This window comes from Chiloscyllium punctatum, chromosome 30 (genome assembly GCF_047496795.1).
Source record: "Chiloscyllium punctatum isolate Juve2018m chromosome 30, sChiPun1.3, whole genome shotgun sequence".
Lineage (NCBI taxonomy): Eukaryota > Metazoa > Chordata > Chondrichthyes > Orectolobiformes > Hemiscylliidae > Chiloscyllium > Chiloscyllium punctatum.
The window spans coordinates 74,744,370-74,767,149 of NC_092768.1; the positions used below are offsets into that span (position 1 = coordinate 74,744,370).

Sequence of the window (22,780 nt, forward strand, 5' to 3'; positions counted from 1 at the left end):
ATATTCTGTACGTGTGTGTGTTACTGTGTGAACACTGTACACTGGGATATTCTGTATGTGTGTGTGTTACTGTGTGAACACTGTACACTGGGATATTCTGTACGTGGGTGTGTTACCGTGTGAACACTGTACTCTGATATTCTGTACGTGTGTGTGATACTGTGTGAACACTGTACACTGTGATATTCTGTATGTGTGTGTGTTACTGTGTGAACACTGTACTCTGTGATATTCTGTACGTGTGTGTTACTGTGTGAACACTGTACACTGTGATATTCTGTACGTGTGTGTGTTACTGTGCGAACACTCTACACTGTGATATTCTGTACGTGTGTGTGTAAATGTGTGAACACTGTACACTGTGATATTCTGTACGTGTGCGTGTTACTGTGTGAACACTGTACACAGTGATATTCTGTACGTTTGTGTAACTGTGAACAGTGTACACTGTGATATTCTGTACGTGTGTGTTACTGTGTTAATAGTGTCCACTGATTTTCTGTATGTTTGTGTGATACTGTGTGAACACTGTGTATTGTGATATTCTGTACGTGTGTGTGTTACTGTGTGAACACTGTACACTGTGATATTCTGTACGTGTGTGTGTTACTGTGTGAACACTGTACACTGTGATATTCTGTACGTGTGTGTGTTACTGTGTGAACACTGGACACTGATATTCTGTACATGTGTGTGTTACTGTGTGAACACTGTACACTTGGATATTCTGTACATGTGTGTTACTGTGTGAACACTGTACGCTGTGATATTCTGTACGTTTGTGTAACTGTGAAAAGTGTACACTGTGATATTCTGTACGTGTGTGTTACTGTGTGAACACTGTACACTGTGATATTCTGTACATGTGCGTGTTACTGTGTGAACACTGTACACTGTGATATTCTGCACGTGTGTGTTACTGTGTGAACAGTGTACAGTGTGATATTGCATACGTGAGTGTGTTACTGTGTGAACACTGTACACTGTGATATTCTATAAGTGTGTGTGTTACTGTGTGAACACTGTACACTGTGATATTCTGTACATGTGTGTGTTACTGTGTGAACACTGTACACTGTGATATTCTGTACGTGTGTGTGTTACTGTGTGAACACTGCACACTGTGATATTCTGTACGTGTGTGTGTTACTGTGTGAACACTGTACACTGTGATATTCTGTACGTGGGTGTGTTACTGTGTGAACACTGTACACTGTGATATTCTTACGTGTGTGTTACTGTGTGAACACTGTACACTGTGATATTCTGTACATGTGTGTGTTACTGTGTGAACACTGTACACTGTGATATTCTGTACGTGTGTGTGTTACTGTGTGAACACTGTACACTGTGATATTCTGTACGTGTGTGTGTTACTGTGTGAACACTGTACACTGTGATATTCTGTACGTGTGTGTTACTGTGTGAACACTGTACACTGTGATATTCTGTAAGTGTGTGTGTTACTGTGTGAACACTGTACACTGTGATATTCTGTACGTGTGTGTGTTACTGTGTGAACACTGTACACTGAAATATTCTGTACGTGTGTGTGTTACTGTGTGAACACTGTACACTGTGATATTCTGTAAGTGTGTGTGTTACTGTGTGAACACTGTACACTGTAATATTCTGTACGTGTGTGTTACTGTGTGAACACTGTACACTGTGATATTCTGTACGTGTGTGTGTTACTGTGTGAACAGTGTACACTGTGATATTCTGTACATGTGTGTGTTACTGTGTGAACACTGCACACTGTGATATTCTGTACGTGTGTGTGTTACTGTGTGAACACTGTACACTGATATTCTGTACGTGTGTGTTACTGTGTGAGCAGTGTACAGTGTGATATTCTGTACGTGTGTGTGTTACTGTGTGAACACTGTACACTGTGATATTCTGTAAGTTTGTGTGTTACTGTGTGAACACTGTACACTGTGATATTCTGTATGTGTGTGTGTTACTGTGTGAACACTCTACACTGTGATATTCTGTACATGTGTGTGTTACTGTGTGAACACTGCACACTGTGATATTCTGTACATGTGTCTGTTACTGTGTGAACACTGTACACTGATATTCTGTACGTGTGTGTTACTGTGTGAACAGTGTACAGTGTGATATTCTGTACGTGTGTGTGTTACTGTGTGAACACTGTACACTGTGATATTCTGTAAGTTTGTGTGTTACTGTGTGAACACTGTACACTGTGATATTCTGTATGTGTGTGTGTTACTGTGTGAACACTGTACACTGTGATATTCTGTATGTGTGTGTGTTACTGTGTGAACACTGTACACTGTGATATTCTGTACGTGTGTGTTACTGTGTGAACACTGTACAGTGTGATATTCTGTACGTGTGTGTGTTACTGTGTGAACACTGTACACTGTGATATTCCGTACGTGGGTGTGATACTGTGTGAACAGTGTACTCTGTGATATTCTGTACGTGTGTGTGTTACTGTGTGAACAGTGTACACTGTGATATTCTGTACGTGTGTGTGTTACTGTGTGAACACTGTACTCTGATATTCTGTACATGTGTGTGTGTTACTGTGTGAACACTGTACACATGGATATTCTGTACGTGTGTGTGTTACTGTGTGAACAGTGTACACTGTGATATTCTGTACGTGTGTGTGTTACTGTGTGAACACTGTACTCTGATATTCTGTACATGTGTGTGTGTTACTGTGTGAACAGTGTACACATGGATATTCTGTACGTGTGTGTGTTACTGTGTGAACACTGTACTCTGATATTCTGTAGGTGTGTGTGTAAATGTGTGAACAGTGTACACTGTGATATTCTATACGTGTGCGTGTTACTGTGTGAACACTGTACGCTGTGATATTCTGTACGTTTGCGTAACTGTGAACACTGTACACTGTGATATTCTGTACGTGTGTGTGTAAATGTGTGAACAGTGTACACTGTGATATTCTGTACGTGTGTGTGTAAATGTGTGAACAGTGTACACTGTGATATTCTGTACGTGTGCGTGTTACTGTGTGAACACTGTACACTGTGATATTCTGTACGTGTGTGTGTTACTGTGTGAAGACTGTACTCTGATATTCTGTACGTGTGTGTGTTACTGTGTGAACACTGTACACTGTGATATTCTGTACGTGTGTGTGTTACTGTGTGAACAGTGTCCACTGATTTTCTGTATGTTTGTGTGATACTGTGTGAACACTGTATATTGTGATATTCTGTACGTGTGTGTTACTGTGTGAACACTGTACACTGTGATATTCTGTGCGTGTGTGTTACTGTGTGAACACTGTACGCTGTGATATTCTGTACGTGTGTGTGTTACTGTGTGAACACTGTACACTTGGATATTCTGTTTGTGGGTGTGTTACTGTGTGAACACTCTACACTGTGATATTCTGTATGTGTGTGTTACTGTGTGAACACTGTACAGTGTGATATTCTGTAAGTGTGTGTGTTACTGTGTGAACACTGTACACTGTGATATTCTGTAAGTGTGTGTGTTACTGTGTGAACAGTGTACTCTGTGATATTCTGTACGTGTGTGTGTTACTGTGTGAACACTGTACTCTGATATTCTGTACGTGTGTGTGTTACTGTGTGAACACTGTACACTGTGATATTCTGTAAGTGTGTGTGTTACTGTGTGAACAGTGTACTCTGTGATATTCTGTACGTGTGTGTGTTACTGTGTGAACACTGTACACTGGGATATTCTGTATGTGTGTGTGTTACTGTGTGAACACTGTACACTGGGATATTCTGTACGTGGGTGTGTTACCGTGTGAACACTGTACTCTGATATTCTGTACGTGTGTGTGATACTGTGTGAACACTGTACACTGTGATATTCTGTATGTGTGTGTGTTACTGTGTGAACACTGTACTCTGTGATATTCTGTACGTGTGTGTTACTGTGTGAACACTGTACACTGTGATATTCTGTACGTGTGTGTGTTACTGTGCGAACACTCTACACTGTGATATTCTGTACGTGTGTGTGTAAATGTGTGAACACTGTACACTGTGATATTCTGTACGTGTGCGTGTTACTGTGTGAACACTGTACACAGTGATATTCTGTACGTTTGTGTAACTGTGAACAGTGTACACTGTGATATTCTGTACGTGTGTGTTACTGTGTTAATAGTGTCCACTGATTTTCTGTATGTTTGTGTGATACTGTGTGAACACTGTGTATTGTGATATTCTGTACGTGTGTGTGTTACTGTGTGAACACTGTACACTGTGATATTCTGTACGTGTGTGTGTTACTGTGTGAACACTGTACACTGTGATATTCTGTACGTGTGTGTGTTACTGTGTGAACACTGGACACTGATATTCTGTACATGTGTGTGTTACTGTGTGAACACTGTACACTTGGATATTCTGTACATGTGTGTTACTGTGTGAACACTGTACGCTGTGATATTCTGTACGTTTGTGTAACTGTGAAAAGTGTACACTGTGATATTCTGTACGTGTGTGTTACTGTGTGAACACTGTACACTGTGATATTCTGTACATGTGCGTGTTACTGTGTGAACACTGTACACTGTGATATTCTGCACGTGTGTGTTACTGTGTGAACAGTGTACAGTGTGATATTGCATACGTGAGTGTGTTACTGTGTGAACACTGTACACTGTGATATTCTATAAGTGTGTGTGTTACTGTGTGAACACTGTACACTGTGATATTCTGTACATGTGTGTGTTACTGTGTGAACACTGTACACTGTGATATTCTGTACGTGTGTGTGTTACTGTGTGAACACTGTACACTGTGATATTCTGTACATGTGTGTGTTACTGTGTGAACACTGTACACTTGGATATTCTGTATGTGTGTGTGTTACTGTGTGAACAGTGTACTCTGATATTCTGTACGTGAGTGTGTTACTGTGTGAACACTCTACACTTGGATATTCTGTACGTGTGTGTGTTACTGTGTGAACACTGTACACTGTGATATTCTGTACATGAGTGTGTCACTGTGTCAACACTGTACACTTGGATATTCTGTACGTGGGTGTTACTGTGTGAACACTGTACACATGGATATTCTGTACGTGTGTGTGTTACTGTGTGAACACTGTACACTGTGATATTCTGTACGTGTGTGTGTTACTGTGTGAACACTGTACACTGTAATATTCTGTACGTGTGTGTGTTAATGTGTGAACACTCTACACTTTGATATTCTGTACGTGTGTGTTACTGTGTGAACACTGTACACTGATTTCTGTATGTTTGTGTGATACTGTGTGAACACTGTACACTGTGATATTCTGTACATGTGTGTGTTACTGTGTGAACACTGTACACTGTGATATTCTGTACATGTGTGTGTGTTACTGTGTGAACACTCTACGCTGTGATATTCTGTACATGGGTGTGTTACTGTGTGAACACTGTACACTGTGATATTCTGTATGTGTGTGTTACTGTGTGAACACTGTACACTGTGATATTCTGTATGTGTGTGTTACTGTGTGAACACTGTACACTGTGATATTCTGTACATGTGCGTGTTACTGTGTGAACACTGTACAATGTGATATTCTGCACGTGTGTGTGTTACTGTGTGAACACTGTACACTGTGATATTCTATACGTGTGTGTGTTACTGTGTGAACACTGTACACTGTGATATTCTGTACGTGTGTGTTACTGTGTGAACACTGTACACTGTGATATTCTGTACATGTGTGTGTTACTGTGTGAACACTGTACACTGTGATATTCTGTACATGTGTGTGTTACTGTGTGAACACTGTACACTGTGATATTCTGTACATGTGTGTGTTACTGTGTGAACACTGTACACTTGGATATTCTGTATGTGGGTGTGATACTGTGTGAACACTGTACACTGTGATATTCTGTACGTGTGTGTGTTACTGTGTGAACACTGTACACTGTGATATTCTGTACGTGTGTGTGTTACTGTGTGAACACTGTACACTGTGATATTCTGTACGTGTGTGTGTTACTGTGTGAACACTGTACACTGTGATATTCTGTACATGTGTGTGTTACTGTGTGAACACTGTACACTGTGATATTCTGTACATGTGTGTGTTACTGTGTGAACACTGTACACTTGGGTATTCTGTATGTGTGTGTGTTACTGTGTGAACACTGTACACTGTGATATTCTGTACATGTGTGTGTTACTGTGTGAACACTGTACACTGTGATATTCTGTACATGTGTGTGTTACTGTGTGAACACTGTACACTTGGATATTCTGTATGTGGGTGTGATACTGTGTGAACACTGTACACTGTGATATTCTGTACGTGTGTGTGTTACTGTGTGAACACTGTACACTGTGATATTCTGTACGTGTGTGTGTTACTGTGTGAACACTGTACACTGTGATATTCTGTACGTGTGTGTGTTACTGTGTGAACACTGTACACTGTGATATTCTGTACGTGTGTGTGTTACTGTGTGAACACTGTACACTGTGATATTCTGTATGTGTGTGTGTTACTGTGTGAACACTGTACACTGTGATATTCTGTACGTGTGTGTGTTACTGTGTGAACACTGTACACTGTAATATTCTGTACGTGTGTGTGTTACTGTGTGAACACTGTACACTGTGATATTCTGTACGTGTGTGTGTTACTGTGTGAACACTGTACACTGTGATATTCTGTACATGTGTGTGTTACTGTGTGAACACTGTACACATGGATATTCTGTATGTGAGTGTGTTACTGTGTGAACACTGTACACTGTGATAGTCTGTACGTGTGTGTGTTACTGTGTGAACACTCTACACTGTGATATTCTGTACGTGTGTGTATGTTACTGTGTGAACACTGTACACTGTGATATTCTGTACATGTGTGTGTTACTGTGTGAACACTGTACACATGGATATTCTGTATGTGGGTGTGTTACTGTGTGAACACTGTACACTGTGATATTCTGTACATGTGTGTGTTACTGTGTGAACACTGCACACTGTGATATTCTGTATGTGGGTGTGTTACTGTGTGAACACTGTACACTGTGATAGTCTGTACGTGTGTGTGTTACTGTGTGAACACTGTACACTGTGATATTCTGTACGTGTGTGTGATACTGTGTGAACACTGTACACTGTGATAGTCTGTACGTGTGTGTGTTACTGTGTGAACACTGTACACTGTGATATTCTGTACGTGTGTGTGTAAATGTGTGAACACTGTACACTGTGATATTCTGTACGTGTGTGTGTTACTGTGTGAACACTGTACACTGTGATATTCTGTACGTTTGTGTTACTGTGTGAACACTGTACACTGTGATATTCTGTACGTGGGTGTGTTACTGTGTGAACACTGTACACTGTGATATTCTGTACGTGGGTGTGTTACTGTGTGAACACTGTACACTTTGATATTCTGTACGTGTGTGTTACTGTGTGAACACTGTACACTGTGATATTCTGTACGTGTGTGTGTTACTGTGTGAACACTGTACACTGTGATATTCTGTACATGTGTGTGTTACTGTGTGAACACTGTACTCTGTGATATTCTGTACGTGTGTGTGTTACTGTGTGAACACTGTACACTGTGATATTCTGTACATGTGTGTGTTACTGTGTGAACACTGTACACTGTGATATTCTGTACGTGTGTGTGTTACTGTGTGAACACTGTACTCTGTGATATTCTGTACATGTGTGTTACTGTGTGAACACTGTACACTGTGATATTCTGTACGTGTGTGTAACTGTGTGAACACTGTACACTGTGATATTCTGTACATGTGTGTGTGTTACTGTGTGAACACTGTACACTGTGATATTCTGTACGTGTGTGTTTTACTGTGTGAACACTGTACTCTGATATTCTGTACGTGTGTGTTACTGTGTGAACACTGTACACATGGATATTCTGTACGTGTGTGTGTTACTGTGTGAACACTGTACACTGTGATATTCTGTACGTGTGTGTGTTACTGTGTGAACACTGTACTCTGATATTCTGTACGTGTGTGTTACTGTGTGAACACTGTACACATGGATATTCTGTACGTGTGTGTGTTACTGTGTGAACACTGTACACTGTGATATTCTGTACGTGTGTGTGTTACTGTGTGAACACTGTACTCTGATATTCTGTACGTGTGTGTTACTGTGTGAACACTGGACACTGTGATATTCTGTACGTGTGTGTGTTACTGTGTGAACACTGTACACTGTGATATTCTGTACGTGTGTGTGTTACTGTGTGAACACTGTACACTGTGATATTCTGTACGTGTGTGTTACTGTGTGAACACTGTACACTTGGATATTCTGTATGTGGGTGTGATACTGTGTGAACACTGTACACTGTGATATTCTGTACGTGTGTGTGTTACTGTGTGAACACTGTACACTGTGATATTCTGTACATGTGTGTGTTACTGTGTGAACACTGTACACTTGGATATTCTGTATGTGGGTGTGATACTGTGTGAACACTGTACACTGTGATATTCTGTACGTGTGTGTGTTACTGTGTGAACACTGTACACTGTAATATTCTGTACGTGTGTGTGTTACTGTGTGAACACTCTACACTGTGATATTCTGTACATGTGTGTGTTACTGTGTGAACACTGTACACTTGGATATTCTGTATGTGGGTGTGTTACTGTGTGAACACTGTATACTGTGATAGTCTGTACGTGTGTGTGTTACTGTGTGGACACTCTACACTGTGATATTCTGTACATGTGTGTGTTACTGTGTGAACAGTGTACACAGTGATATTCCGTACGTGGGTGTGATACTGTGTGAACAGTGTACTCTGTGATATTCTGTACGTGTGTGTGTTACTGTGTGAACACTGCACACTGTGATATTCTGTACGTGTGTGTTACTGTGTCAACAATGTACAGTGTAATATTCTGTACGTGTGTGTGTTACTGTGTGAACACTGTACACATGGATATTCTGTACATGAGTGTGTCACTGTGTCAACACTGTACACTTGGATATTCTGTACGTGGGTGTTACTGTGTGAACACTGTACACTGTGATATTCTGTACATGTGTGTGTTACTGTGTGAACACTGTACACTTGGGTATTCTGTATGTGTGTGTGTTACTGTGTGAACACTGTACACTGTGATATTCTGTACATGTGTGTGTTACTGTGTGAACACTGTACACTGTGATATTCTGTACATGTGTGTGTTACTGTGTGAACACTGTACACTTGGATATTCTGTATGTGGGTGTGATACTGTGTGAACACTGTACACTGTGATATTCTGTACATGTGTGTGTTACTGTGTGAACCCTGTACACTTGGATATTCTGTATGTGGGTGTGATACTGTGTGAACACTGTACACTGTGATATTCTGTACGTGTGTGTGTTACTGTGTGAACACTGTACAGTGTGATATTCTGTACGTGTGTGTGTTACTGTGTGAACACTGTACTCTGTGATATTCTGTACATGTGTGTGTGTTACTGTGTGAACACTGTACACTGTGATATTCTGTACGTGTGTGTGTTACTGTGTGAACACTGTACACTGTGATATTCTGTACGTGTGTGTGTTACTGTGTGAACACTGTACACTGTGATATTCTGTACGTGTGTGTGTTACTGTGTGAACACTGTACACTGTGATATTCTGTATGTGTGTGTGTTACTGTGTGAACACTGTACACTGTGATATTCTGTACGTGTGTGTGTTACTGTGTGAACACTGTACACTGTAATATTCTGTACGTGTGTGTGTTACTGTGTGAACACTGTACACTGTGATATTCTGTACGTGTGTGTGTTACTGTGTGAACACTGTACACTGTGATATTCTGTACATGTGTGTGTTACTGTGTGAACACTGTACACATGGATATTCTGTATGTGAGTGTGTTACTGTGTGAACACTGTACACTGTGATAGTCTGTACGTGTGTGTGTTACTGTGTGAACACTCTACACTGTGATATTCTGTACGTGTGTGTATGTTACTGTGTGAACACTGTACACTGTGATATTCTGTACATGTGTGTGTTACTGTGTGAACACTGTACACATGGATATTCTGTATGTGGGTGTGTTACTGTGTGAACACTGTACACTGTGATATTCTGTACATGTGTGTGTTACTGTGTGAACACTGCACACTGTGATATTCTGTATGTGGGTGTGTTACTGTGTGAACACTGTACACTGTGATAGTCTGTACGTGTGTGTGTTACTGTGTGAACACTGTACACTGTGATATTCTGTACGTGTGTGTGATACTGTGTGAACACTGTACACTGTGATAGTCTGTACGTGTGTGTGTTACTGTGTGAACACTGTACACTGTGATATTCTGTACGTGTGTGTGTAAATGTGTGAACACTGTACACTGTGATATTCTGTACGTGTGTGTGTTACTGTGTGAACACTGTACACTGTGATATTCTGTACGTTTGTGTTACTGTGTGAACACTGTACACTGTGATATTCTGTACGTGGGTGTGTTACTGTGTGAACACTGTACACTGTGATATTCTGTACGTGGGTGTGTTACTGTGTGAACACTGTACACTTTGATATTCTGTACGTGTGTGTTACTGTGTGAACACTGTACACTGTGATATTCTGTACGTGTGTGTGTTACTGTGTGAACACTGTACACTGTGATATTCTGTACATGTGTGTGTTACTGTGTGAACACTGTACTCTGTGATATTCTGTACGTGTGTGTGTTACTGTGTGAACACTGTACACTGTGATATTCTGTACATGTGTGTGTTACTGTGTGAACACTGTACACTGTGATATTCTGTACGTGTGTGTGTTACTGTGTGAACACTGTACTCTGTGATATTCTGTACATGTGTGTTACTGTGTGAACACTGTACACTGTGATATTCTGTACGTGTGTGTAACTGTGTGAACACTGTACACTGTGATATTCTGTACATGTGTGTGTGTTACTGTGTGAACACTGTACACTGTGATATTCTGTACGTGTGTGTTTTACTGTGTGAACACTGTACTCTGATATTCTGTACGTGTGTGTTACTGTGTGAACACTGTACACATGGATATTCTGTACGTGTGTGTGTTACTGTGTGAACACTGTACACTGTGATATTCTGTACGTGTGTGTGTTACTGTGTGAACACTGTACTCTGATATTCTGTACGTGTGTGTTACTGTGTGAACACTGTACACATGGATATTCTGTACGTGTGTGTGTTACTGTGTGAACACTGTACACTGTGATATTCTGTACGTGTGTGTGTTACTGTGTGAACACTGTACTCTGATATTCTGTACGTGTGTGTTACTGTGTGAACACTGGACACTGTGATATTCTGTACGTGTGTGTGTTACTGTGTGAACACTGTACACTGTGATATTCTGTACGTGTGTGTGTTACTGTGTGAACACTGTACACTGTGATATTCTGTACGTGTGTGTTACTGTGTGAACACTGTACACTTGGATATTCTGTATGTGGGTGTGATACTGTGTGAACACTGTACACTGTGATATTCTGTACGTGTGTGTGTTACTGTGTGAACACTGTACACTGTGATATTCTGTACATGTGTGTGTTACTGTGTGAACACTGTACACTTGGATATTCTGTATGTGGGTGTGATACTGTGTGAACACTGTACACTGTGATATTCTGTACGTGTGTGTGTTACTGTGTGAACACTGTACACTGTAATATTCTGTACGTGTGTGTGTTACTGTGTGAACACTCTACACTGTGATATTCTGTACATGTGTGTGTTACTGTGTGAACACTGTACACTTGGATATTCTGTATGTGGGTGTGTTACTGTGTGAACACTGTATACTGTGATAGTCTGTACGTGTGTGTGTTACTGTGTGGACACTCTACACTGTGATATTCTGTACATGTGTGTGTTACTGTGTGAACAGTGTACACAGTGATATTCCGTACGTGGGTGTGATACTGTGTGAACAGTGTACTCTGTGATATTCTGTACGTGTGTGTGTTACTGTGTGAACACTGCACACTGTGATATTCTGTACGTGTGTGTTACTGTGTCAACAATGTACAGTGTAATATTCTGTACGTGTGTGTGTTACTGTGTGAACACTGTACACATGGATATTCTGTACATGAGTGTGTCACTGTGTCAACACTGTACACTTGGATATTCTGTACGTGGGTGTTACTGTGTGAACACTGTACACTTTGATATTCTGTACGTGTGTGTGTTACTGTGGGAACACTGTACACTGTGATATTCTGTACGTGTGTGTGTTACTGTGTGAACACTGTACACTTTGATATTCTGTACGTGTGTGTTACTGTGTGAACACTGTACACTTTGATATTCTGTACGTGTGTGTTACTGTGTGAACACTGTACACTGTAATATTCTGTACGTGTGTGTGTTACTGTGTGAACACTGTACACATGGATATTCTGTATGTGGGTGTGTTACTGTGTGAACACTGTACACTGTGATATTCTGTACGTGTGTGTGTTACTGTGTGAACACTGTACACTGTGATATTCTGTACGTGTGTGTTACTGTGTGAACACTGTACACTGTGATATTCTGTACGTGTGTGTGTTACTGTGTGAACACTGTACACTGTGATATTCTGTACGTGTGTGTGTTACTGTGTGAACACTGTACACTGTGATATTCTGTACATGTGTGTGTGTTACTGTGTGAACACTGTACACTGTGATATTCTGTACGTGTGTGTGTTACTGTGTGAACACTGTACCCTCTGTATCCCTTGTGTTGGTATGGTGGCCGTGGGGACGTGTTGCTGAGTTGGTGTCATGCTGCTTTGCCAGTGCTGAGTGATGCTGACAATCTGAGTCCAATTGCTGCAGTGGATGAGGTTCCCGTGGAGGCTTCTCCTTCATCTCCCGCCCTCCCCCTTATCTGAGGAATGATTCCCTTGATGTTCAGCCACCACTTGTCGTGTTTCTCAGACATGAAAGCAGCTCTGACCACAGTGCCTTTAGGTTTGTTAAAGGGGAATCATAACATATGATCAAATCCTTTATTGTGTCATCGATGTTCCTGTCATATTTATATCCGAGAATATCTCGGGGACAAGTTGTTTGGTCAATTTGACCCCTCGGTTCTGCCCAGCAACATGGGAGAGGCTGACGTCTGGTTTTCACTTGGTCACTCGGGCCAGGTTTGAGGTGGGAGGGAGGTCTCTGAAGTTCCGGGTTTTTTTCCTTCAGGTTCGGAATCCGATGCAACACCGTCCTCCCGGGATTCATCGATACCCCCATGGCAGCGAAGGTACCTCAGAAGGTGCTTGACAAGGTGAGGACGTCTGGGAGAGATCCCAGGAAAATGCTAAAAATCGCGCAACACCAGGTTATAGTCCAACAGGTTTAATTAGAAGCTCTAGGTGGTTGTCTGATGGAGGAGTGACGCTCCGAAAGCTAGTGCTTCCTAATAAACCTGTTGGATTCTAACCTGGTGTTGTGCGATTTTTAACTTTGTACAGCCCAGTCCAACACCAGCATCTCCGAATCAGGAAAATGCTGCCTGCGTTACTATTCCCTCTCACGGGACACCATCTCTCTCTCCACCTCCCTCTCCCTCTTTCTCCATCCCCCCTCATCCACACACACTCTCTCTTTCTGTGTCTCTATCTCTGTGTGTGTGTGTCTCTCTCTCTCACACACACTCACACTGGGAGTGTACACCATCTCACACGCACACTGACTGTGTCGTGCGGGCACTGCCTGTGCCGAGTGGACGCTGTGTGCCGTGTGAGTCACTGACGGAGTGTGATTTGTCTCTCCTCTCCCCAGGTTGTGCAGTTGGTGCCGATGGGCCGTCTGGGAGAGCCCTGTGGTGAGTGAGTATGTGTCAGGTCCTGGTGATCGGTGTGTGCAGCCTTTCCTCAGGTGCAGAAGCTTATCGTGTGACTTTGAAATGGAGGGACTCTTCAGTCTCTCTGTGCCCCTGTCCCTGCCAGTCTCTGTGACACCCTCCATCCTACGGTGCCCTTTGCCCTGTCCCCCTCTGGAGTGTACAGAGTAGGGTGCCCTTCCCCACGTTCCCCAGCCTGCCGTGTGTGTGTGTGTGTCCAGACCCGTGTTAGACCTCTCCTCCGAAGCGCCCAGGGGTGTTTCCTGGTCTGGTAGGATCGATGTAAATGAGGGTCCTGCGTGGCCCAGGACCTGAGGCCACTGACGCTGCTGCTGCTGCAGTTGGTCATGACCTGATCCCTCTTCCATTCCCACAGCTCTGGCCTCTGTCCAGCCTCAGGGCACAGGGCATCGGGGTGAGGCCTGGCTAAAGGCAAGAGACAGACTCCGAGCATTCCCAGAGAGCACACGATGTCTCTTCCGCACCATGTGCCCATGTCTGTCTGTGCACTCCCAGCGCCCACCCCCCCCCCACACCAACCCCCCGCCCCCTGGTGGTGGGAGTGTATGTGGTGCAGTCAGTGTCCGGGGAGAGGGGAGGAGCGCCCCCTGGTGGTGGGAGTGTATGTGGTGCAGTCAGTGTCCGGGGAGAGGGGAGGAGCGCCCCCTGGTGGTGGGGTTGTACGAGGTGCAGTCGGTGTTCAGGGAGAGGGGAGGAGCGCCCCCTGGTGGTGGGGTTGTACGTGGTGCAGTCAGTGTTCGGGGAGGGGGGAGGAGCGCCCCCTGGTGGTGGGGTTGTACGAGGTGCAGTCGGTGTTCAGGGAGAGGGGAGGAGCGCCCCCTGGTGGTGGGAGTGTACGTGGTGCAGTCGGTGTTCGGGGAGAGGGGAGGAGCGCCCCCTGGTGGTGGGAGTGTATGTGGTGCAGTCGGTGTTCAGGGAGAGGGGAGGAGCGCCCCCTGGTGGTGGGGTTGTACGAGGTGCAGTCGGTGTTCAGGGAGAGGGGAGGAGCGCCCCCTGGTGGTGGGAGTGTACGTGGTGCAGTCGGTGTTCGGGGAGAGGGGAGGAGCGCCCCCTGGTGGTGGGGTTGTACGAGGTGCAGTCGGTGTTCAGGGAGAGGGGAGGAGCGCCCCCTGGTGGTGGGAGTGTACGTGGTGCAGTCGGTGTCCGGGGAGAGGGGAGGAGCGCCCCCTGGTGGTGGGAGTGTATGTGGTAAAGTCGGTGTTCGGGGGGAGAGGGGAGGAGCGCCCCCTGGTGGTGGGGTTGTACGAGGTGCAGTCGGTGTTCGGGGAGAGGGGAGGAGCGCCCCCTGGTGGTGGGAGTGTACGTGGTACCGTCAGTGTCCGGGGAGAGGGGAGGAGCGCCCCCTGGTGGTGGGGTTGTACGAGGTGCAGTCGGTGTTCGGGGGGGGAGGGGAGGAGTGCCCCCTGGTGGTGGGAGTGTACGAGGTGCAGTCGGTGTTCGGGGAGAGGGGAGGAGCGCCACCTGGTGGTGGGAGTGTACGTGGTGCAGTCAGTGTCCGGGGAGAGGGGAGGAGCGCCCCCTGGTGGTGGGAGTGTATGTGGTAAAGTCGGTGTTCGGGGGGAGAGGGGAGGAGCGCCCCCTGGTGGTGGGGTTGTACGAGGTGCAGTCGGTGTTCGGGGAGAGGGGAGGAGCGCCCCCTGGTGGTGGGAGTGTACGTGGTGCAGTCGGTGTTCAGGGAGAGGGGAGGAGCGCCCCCTGGTGGTGGGAGTGTACGTGGTGCAGTCGGTGTTTGGGGGGAGAGGGGAGGAGTGCCCCCTGGTGGTGGGAGTGTACGTGGTGCAGTCGGTGTTCGGAGAGAGGGGAGGAGTGCCCCCTGGTGGTGGGAGTGTACGAGGTGCAGTCGGTGTTCGGGGAGAGGGGAGGAGTGCCCCCTGGTGGTAGGGTTGTACGTGGTGCAGTCGGTGTTCGGGGAGAGGGGAGGAGCGCCCCCTGGTGGTGGGGTTGTACGAGGTGCAGTCGGTGTTCGGGGAGGGGGGAGGAGCGCCCCCTGGTGGTGGGAGTGTAAGTGGTGCAGTCGGTGTTCGGGGGGAGGGGAGTAGTGCCCCCTGGTGGTGGGGTTGTACGAGGTGCAGTCGGTGTTTGGGGGGAGGGGAGGAGTGCCCCCTGGTGGTGGGAGTGTACGTGGTACAGTCAGTGTTCGGGGAGAGGGGAGGAGCGCCCCCTAGTGTTGGGGTTGTACGTGGTACAGTCGGTATTTGGGGGGAGAGGGGAGGAGCGCCCCCTGGTGGTGGGGTTGTACGAGGTGCAGTCGGTGTTTGGGGGGAGAGGGGAGGAGCGCCCCCTGGTGGTGGGGTTGTACGAGGTGCAGTCGGTGTTTGGGGGGAGAGGGGAGGAGCGCCCCCTGGTGGTGGGGTTGTACGAGGTGCAGTCGGTGTTCAGGGAGAGGGGAGGAGCGCCCCCTGGTGGTGGGAGTGTACGTGGTAAAGTCGGTGTTCAGGGAGGGGGGAGGAGTGCCCCCTGGTGGTGGGAGTGTACGTGGTACAGTCGGTGTTCAGGGAGAGGGGAGGAGCGCCCCCTAGTGGTGGGAGTGTACGTGGTACAGTCGGTGTTTGGGGGGAGAGGGGAGGAGCGCCCCCTGGTGGTGGGGTTGTACGTGGTACAGTCGGTGTTCAGGGAGAGGGGAGGAGCGCCCCCTGGTGGTGGGGTTGTACGTGGTACAGTCGGTGTTCAGGGAGAGGGGAGGAGCGCCCCCTGGTGGTGGGGTTGTACGTGGTACAGTCGGTGTTCGAGGGGAGGGGAGGAGCGCCCCCTGGTGGTGGGGTTGTACGTGGTGCAGTCGGTGTTTGGGGGGAGAGGGGAGGAGCGCCCCCTGGTGGTGGGGTTGTACGTGGTGCAGTCGGTGTTCGAGGGGAGGGGAGGAGTGCCCCCTGGTGGTGGGGTTGTACGTGGTGCAGTCAGTGTCCGGGGAGAGGGGAGGAGCGCCCCCTGGTGGTGGGGTTGTACGAGGTGCAGTCGGTATTTGGGGGGAGGGGAGGAGCGCCCCCTGGTGGTGGGAGTGTACGTGGTGCAGTCGGTGTTTGGGGGGAGGGGAGGAGCGCCCCCTGGTGGTGGGGTTGTACGAGGTGCTGTCGGTATTTGGGGGGAGGGGAGGAGCGCCCCCTGGTGGTGGGAGTGTATGTGGTGCAGTCGGTGTTCGGGGAGAGGGGAGGAGCGCCCCCTGGTGGTGGGGTTGTACGTGGTGCAGTCAGTGTTCGGGGAGGGGGGAGGAGTGCCCCCTGGTGGTGGGGTTGTACGTGGTGCAGTCAGTGTCCGGGGAGAGGGGAGGAGTGCCCCCTGGTGGTGGGGTTGTACGTGGTGCAGTCAGTGTCCGGGGAGAGGGGAGGAGCGCCCCCTGGTGATGGGAGTGTACGTGGTGCAGTCAGTGTCCGGGGAGAGGGGGAGGAGCGCCCCCTGGTGGTGGGGTTGTACGTGGTGCAGTCGGTGTTTGGGGGGAGGGGAGGAGTGCCCCCTGGTGGTGGGAGTGTACGTGGTACCGTCAGTGTCCGGGGAGAGGGGAGGAGCGCCCCCTGGTGGTGGGGTTGTACGAGGTGCAGTCGGTGTTTGGGGGGAGGGGAGGAGCGCCCCCTGGTGGTGGGGTTGTACGTGGTGCAGTCGGTATTTGGGGGGAGGGGAGGAGTGCCCCCTGGTGGTGGGAGTGTATGTGGTGCAGTCAGTGTCCGGGGAGAGGGGAGGAGCGCCCCCTGGTGGTGGGAGTGTACGTGGTGCAGTCGGTGTTCGGGGGGAGGGGAGGAGTGCCCCCTGGTGGTGGGAGTGTACGTGGTAAAGTCTGTGTTCGGGGAGAGGGGAGGAGCGCCCCCTGGTGGTGGGGTTGTACGTGGTGCAGTCGGTGTTCGGGGAGAGGCGGTGGGAGTTCTGCGTCCCCTCACAGCGGTCTCTGTCCCTCTGCGTCTCTCCACAGAGGTGGCTAGCGTCTGTACCTTCCTGGCCTCCGACGAGAGCAGCTACATCACTGGAGCCAGTCTGGAGGTGACAGGTAAGGGATTGCACCTAGATCCTGCCCACCTTGGAGACGGAGCGTGGAGAACCCCCGGGCAGAGTCATACTCTGTGGAGACAGACCCTTCCTCCCAACCCGTCCATGCTGACCAGATATCCTTAATTAATCTTCTCCCATTTGCCAACACCCGGCCCATATCCCTCCAAACCCTTCCTATTCATATACCCATCCAGATGCCTCTTAAATGTTGTAATTGTACCAACCTCCACCACTCCCTCTGACAGCTCATTCCATACACATACCACCCTCTGTGTGAAAGGAAGGTAATTTTTAAATATAAAAACTTATTCCTGGAGTTTCAGGTACATTTTGGCAGCAGCTGAATCTTGAGACACTACACATGTAGAGTCTCCCACCTGCTCTTCCCCCCCCCCCAAAAAGGACTCTCGTAGGTGTTTCAATTGGTATTTATTGTGTACCGTGTGTTGAGTAGAAGTTTACTATTAGTTGGTTAATTGAATAAGACGACCGAGAAGTACTAGAAATTATTTAACTCAGAAATTTGTATAAACTAATTAACTAAGTAGAGATGGCTGGGCAGGTGATGTGCTGTTGCTGTATGATGTGGGTGCTGGCTGATCCCATTGGGAATGGCAGTGACCGCATCTGCAGCAAGTGTTGGTTGTTGGAAGAACTCCGGCTCAGAGTTGGTGATCTGGAATCTGAGCTTCAAACGCTGCGGCACATCCGGGAGGGGGAGAGTTACCTGGATGCTTTGTTTCAGGAGGCAGTCACACCCGGGAGATGAAGTAATTTCAAACTCAGTTAGTGATTAGGGACATCAGGGTGTGACTGTAAGTGAGGCAGGCAGGGGGAACCTGAGTTCAGGAGTGCAGGAGCCTCAGCCCTTGACCCTGTCCAACTGGTATGAGATTCTTGCTCCCTGTTCAGATGAGGAAAAGGGCTGTGGACAGGATGAGCCAACTGACCAAGGCACCATGGGGCAGAAGGTCATTCAGGAGGGGGAGCAAACAGCCAGTAGTGGTTATAGGGGATTCTATAATTAGGGGGACAGATAGTATCCTTTGCAAGCCGGATCGGGAGTCCCACATGGGGTGTGTTGCCTGCCCGGTGCCAGGGTGCAGGACATCTCTGACTGGCTCAAAAGGATATTGGAGCGGGAGGGGGAGGATCCAGTTGTTGTGGTCCACGTTGGCACTAACAACGTAGGCAAGACTCAGAAGGAGGACCAGGTATCAAGCATTAGGAAGGAAATTGAAGAACAGGTCCTCGAGAGTCACAATCTCTGGATTACTGCCTGAGCCACGTGTGAATTAGCAGGGGGGTAAGATTACCAGGAAATAGATGGGCAGCACGGGGGCACAGTGGTTAGTACTGTTGCCTCACAGCGCCAGAGACCAGGGTTCAATTCCCGCCTCAGGCGACTCTCTGTGTGGAGTTTGCACGTTCTCCCCGTGTCTGCGTGGGTTTCCTCCGGGTGCTCCGGTTTCCTCCCACAGTCCAAAGATGTGCAGGTAAGGTGAATTGGCCATGCTAAATTGCCCGTAGTGTTAGGTAAGAGGTAAATGTAGGGGTATAGGTGGGTGCGCTTCGGAGGGTCGGTGTGGACTTGTTGGGCCGAAGGGCCTGTTTCCACACTGTAGGGGATCTAATCTAATCTAGATTTGGCATGTCAGGAAGGCAAGGTCACAGTGATCATGGGGGACTTCAATATGCAAATGGACTGGGTGAATAATGTTGCCGGTGGATCCAAAGAAATGGAATTCATGGAACGCTGACAGGATTTTTTTTGGAACAGCTTGTGATGGAGCCCACAGGGGAGCAGGCCATTCTGGACTTAGTGCTATGTCATGAGCCAGACTTTATAAAAAATCTTAAAGTCAGGGAACACTTAGGAAGCAGCGATCATAATATGGTAGAGTTCAGTCTGCAGTTTGAAAGAGAGAAGGCAAAATCAGATGGAATGGTGTTACAGTTAAATAAAGGTAATTATGAGGCCATGAGAGAGCAACTGATGAACATCGACTGGAAGCAGAGCCTAGTGGGGAAGACAGCAGAGCAACAATGGCAGGAGTTTCTGGGTAATTGAGGACACAGTACAGAGGTTCAGCCCAAAGAAAGATTATCTGGGGTGGGGGTGGGGGGGGGGGGGATTAGACAGCCATGGCTGACAAAGGAAGTCAGGAAATGTATCAAAGACAAAGAGAGATCCTATAAGGTGGCCAAGAGCACTGGGAAATCAGAAGATTGGGAAGGCTACAAAAACAAACAGAGGATAACAAAGCGAGAAATAAGGAAGAAGACGATCAAACATGAAGGTAAGCTAGCCAGTAACATTAGAAATGATAGTCAAAGTTTCTTTCATTACATAAGATACAAACGAGAGGCAAAAGTAGAGATTGGGCCGCTCCAAGTTGATGCTGGAAGGCTCGTGCTGGGAGATTAGGAAATAGCTGAAGAATTTAATACTGAAGAGTGGAAGACTTGAGTAATATCCCAACAATTAAGGAGAATCAAGGGGCAGAGTTGATTATGGTAGCCATTACAAAAGAGAAAGTGCTAGAATTCTATGAAGAGGTGACAAGTAGGTTAGACCAGGGAAACCCAGTGGATGTGGTCTATCTAGACTTCCAAAAGGCCTTTGATAAGGTGCCACACGGGAGGCTGCTGAGTAAGGTGAGGGCCCATGGTGTTCGAGGTGAGCTACTGGGATGGATTGAGGATTTGCTGTCTGACAGAAGGCAGAGAGTTGGGATAAAAGGTTCTTTTTCGGAATGGCAGCCGGTGACAAACGATGTCCCGCAGGGTTCAGTGTTGGGGCCGCAGCTGTTCACTTATATATTAATGACTTGGATGAAGTGACTGGGGGCATTCTAGCGAAGTTTGCAGATGGTACAAAGTTAGGTGGACAGGCAGGTAGTACTGAGGAAGTGGGGAGGCTGCGGAAGGATCTAGACAGTTTGGGAAAGTGGTCCAGGAAATGGCTGATGGAATTCAACATGAACAAATGCGAGGTCTTGCACTTTGGAAAAAGGAATACAAGCATGAACTACTTTCTAAACGGTGAGAAAATTCATAAAGCCAAAGTACAAAGGGATCTGGGAGTGCTAGTCGAGGATTCTCTAAAGGTCAACATGCAGGTCATGTCAGTGATTCAGAAAGCCAATGTAATGTTGTCATTTATCTCAAGAGGGTTGGAATATAAAAGCAGCGATGTGTTGCTGAGACTTTATAAAGCTCTGGTTAAGCCCCTTTTAGAATATTGTGTCCAGTTTTGGGCCCCCCACCTCAGGAAGGACATACTGACACTGGAGCATGTCCAGCGGAGATTCCCACAGAACATACGAGGAACGGCTGAAGATGCTGGGATTGTATTCATTGGAGTTTAGAAACTTTCAGGATAATGCATGGCTTAGAAAGGGTGGACGCTGGGAATTTGTTTCCGTCAGGCGGGGATACTAGGACCGTGGGCACAGCCTCAGAATTAGAGGGGGTCCATTTCGAACGGAAATGCGGAGACATTTCTTCAGCCAGAGTGTGGCGGGCCTGTGGAATTCATTGCCACGGAGCACAGTGGAGACTGGGATGTTAAATGTCTTCAAGGCAGAGATTAATAAATTCTTGATCTCGCAAGGAATTAAGGGAATACAGGGAGAGTGTGGGTAAATGGCGTTGAAATGTCCATCAGCCATGATTGAATGGCGGAGTGGACTCGATGGGCCGAATGGCCTTACTTCCACTCCTATGTCTTATGGTCTTATGACTGAAAGGCACAGACAGCTGGGGCAGTCCCTTCCCACAATTCACCAGGAAAAAATGGCTTCCGATCCAGTGCAGCCAGCTGCTTACCACGGCAGAGATTGCTGGAGAAATTCGGCAGGTCTGGCAGCATCCAGGGAGAGGATGCAGGGTCCGGTGACGCTTCCCCATAATGGGTTGCGGCCAGGCAGAGGTGACCTATCTGCTGAAGACAGGGGCTGCTGGAGAGGGCTTTAGTAACATCGAGACACACAAACCCCAATGGGAACCTAGCAGGAACTCCACTGTGCCAAGGTGGCTCAGTCATGACAACTCAGTGAGTTCCACCTAGAGTTTCCCACCTTCAAACTCACCTCACCCCCCACCCCCCAACCTCATCCCATATCCAGCCCTCCACCCCCTCCACGCCTCCTGGCCTGTTTTCCTTCCCAGCTCCCTGCTCCACCCTTCTCACTGACCAATCATGAGACCCATCCCACCTCCCCTTCCCCCAGCCCCAGTCTCTTCCCTCCATTTGTTTCTGAGCTGCCTTCCCCCTCCCACCCCCCAGTCCCCGATGAAGGGTCCTAACGCGAAACCTCGACTCTCCTACCCCTCTGCTGTGCTCCTCCCAGCACTGCTGCCTCACAGCACCAGGGTCCCAGGTTCGATCCCAGCCTCGGGAGGACTCTCTGTGTGGAGTTTGCACATTCTCCCTGTGACTGTGTGGGTTTCCTCCGGGTGCTCTGGTTTCCTCCCACAGTCCAAAGATGTGCAGGTCAGGGTGGATTGGCCCATGCTAAATTGCCCGTAGTGTCCAGGGATGTGCACACTCGGGTGGTTTAGCCATGGGGAATGCAGCAATACAGGGGTAGGTCTGTGTGGGATGCTGTCGGAGGCTCGGTGTGAACTCAATGGCCGAATGGCCTGTGATAGGGATTCTATGAATTATTGTGACTTCTTTAGTGTGTAGTTGATAGGCACAGGCGATTATTGCCTGATGTGGGAGAATATTCGTGGTGTGTGTAGACCTTTGGTAAAATTCACCCTTTTGTGGCATGTGGGTGTCACTGGTTCAGCCATCTTTCACTGGCCACCCCATCAGAGCCCTGGAGCGGGGTGGGTTGCTCAGCAGAGGGTCTGGAGTCCTGCTTAGGCCAGATCAGGTTAGGATGGCAGATTTCCTTTTATGAACAGCACGAGTCAGCCAGATG

General features: G+C 47.6%; 2 protein-coding genes across 2 annotated transcripts in view; one reads left to right on the top strand and one right to left on the bottom strand.

The window, feature by feature from the left end:
• The window catches only part of hsd17b8 (hydroxysteroid (17-beta) dehydrogenase 8), a 46,980-nt gene extending 28,989 nt beyond the window's left edge, over window positions 1-17,991 (top strand). The window contains exons 3-5 of the mRNA XM_072550525.1: window positions 13,208-13,292; window positions 13,790-13,832; window positions 17,770-17,991. Coding sequence (XP_072406626.1) covers window positions 13,208-13,292; window positions 13,790-13,832; window positions 17,770-17,969 — 328 coding nt within the window. The 3' untranslated portion in view covers window positions 17,970-17,991. The remainder of the gene's footprint in view (window positions 1-13,207; window positions 13,293-13,789; window positions 13,833-17,769) is intronic.
• A 327-nt stretch (window positions 17,992-18,318) lies between these two features.
• LOC140455611 (glutamate receptor ionotropic, NMDA 2C-like) overlaps window positions 18,319-22,780 on the bottom strand; it is a 50,236-nt gene continuing 45,774 nt past the window's right edge. Inside the window, 1 exon segment of the mRNA XM_072550526.1 lies at window positions 18,319-18,345. Coding sequence (XP_072406627.1) covers window positions 18,319-18,345 — 27 coding nt within the window.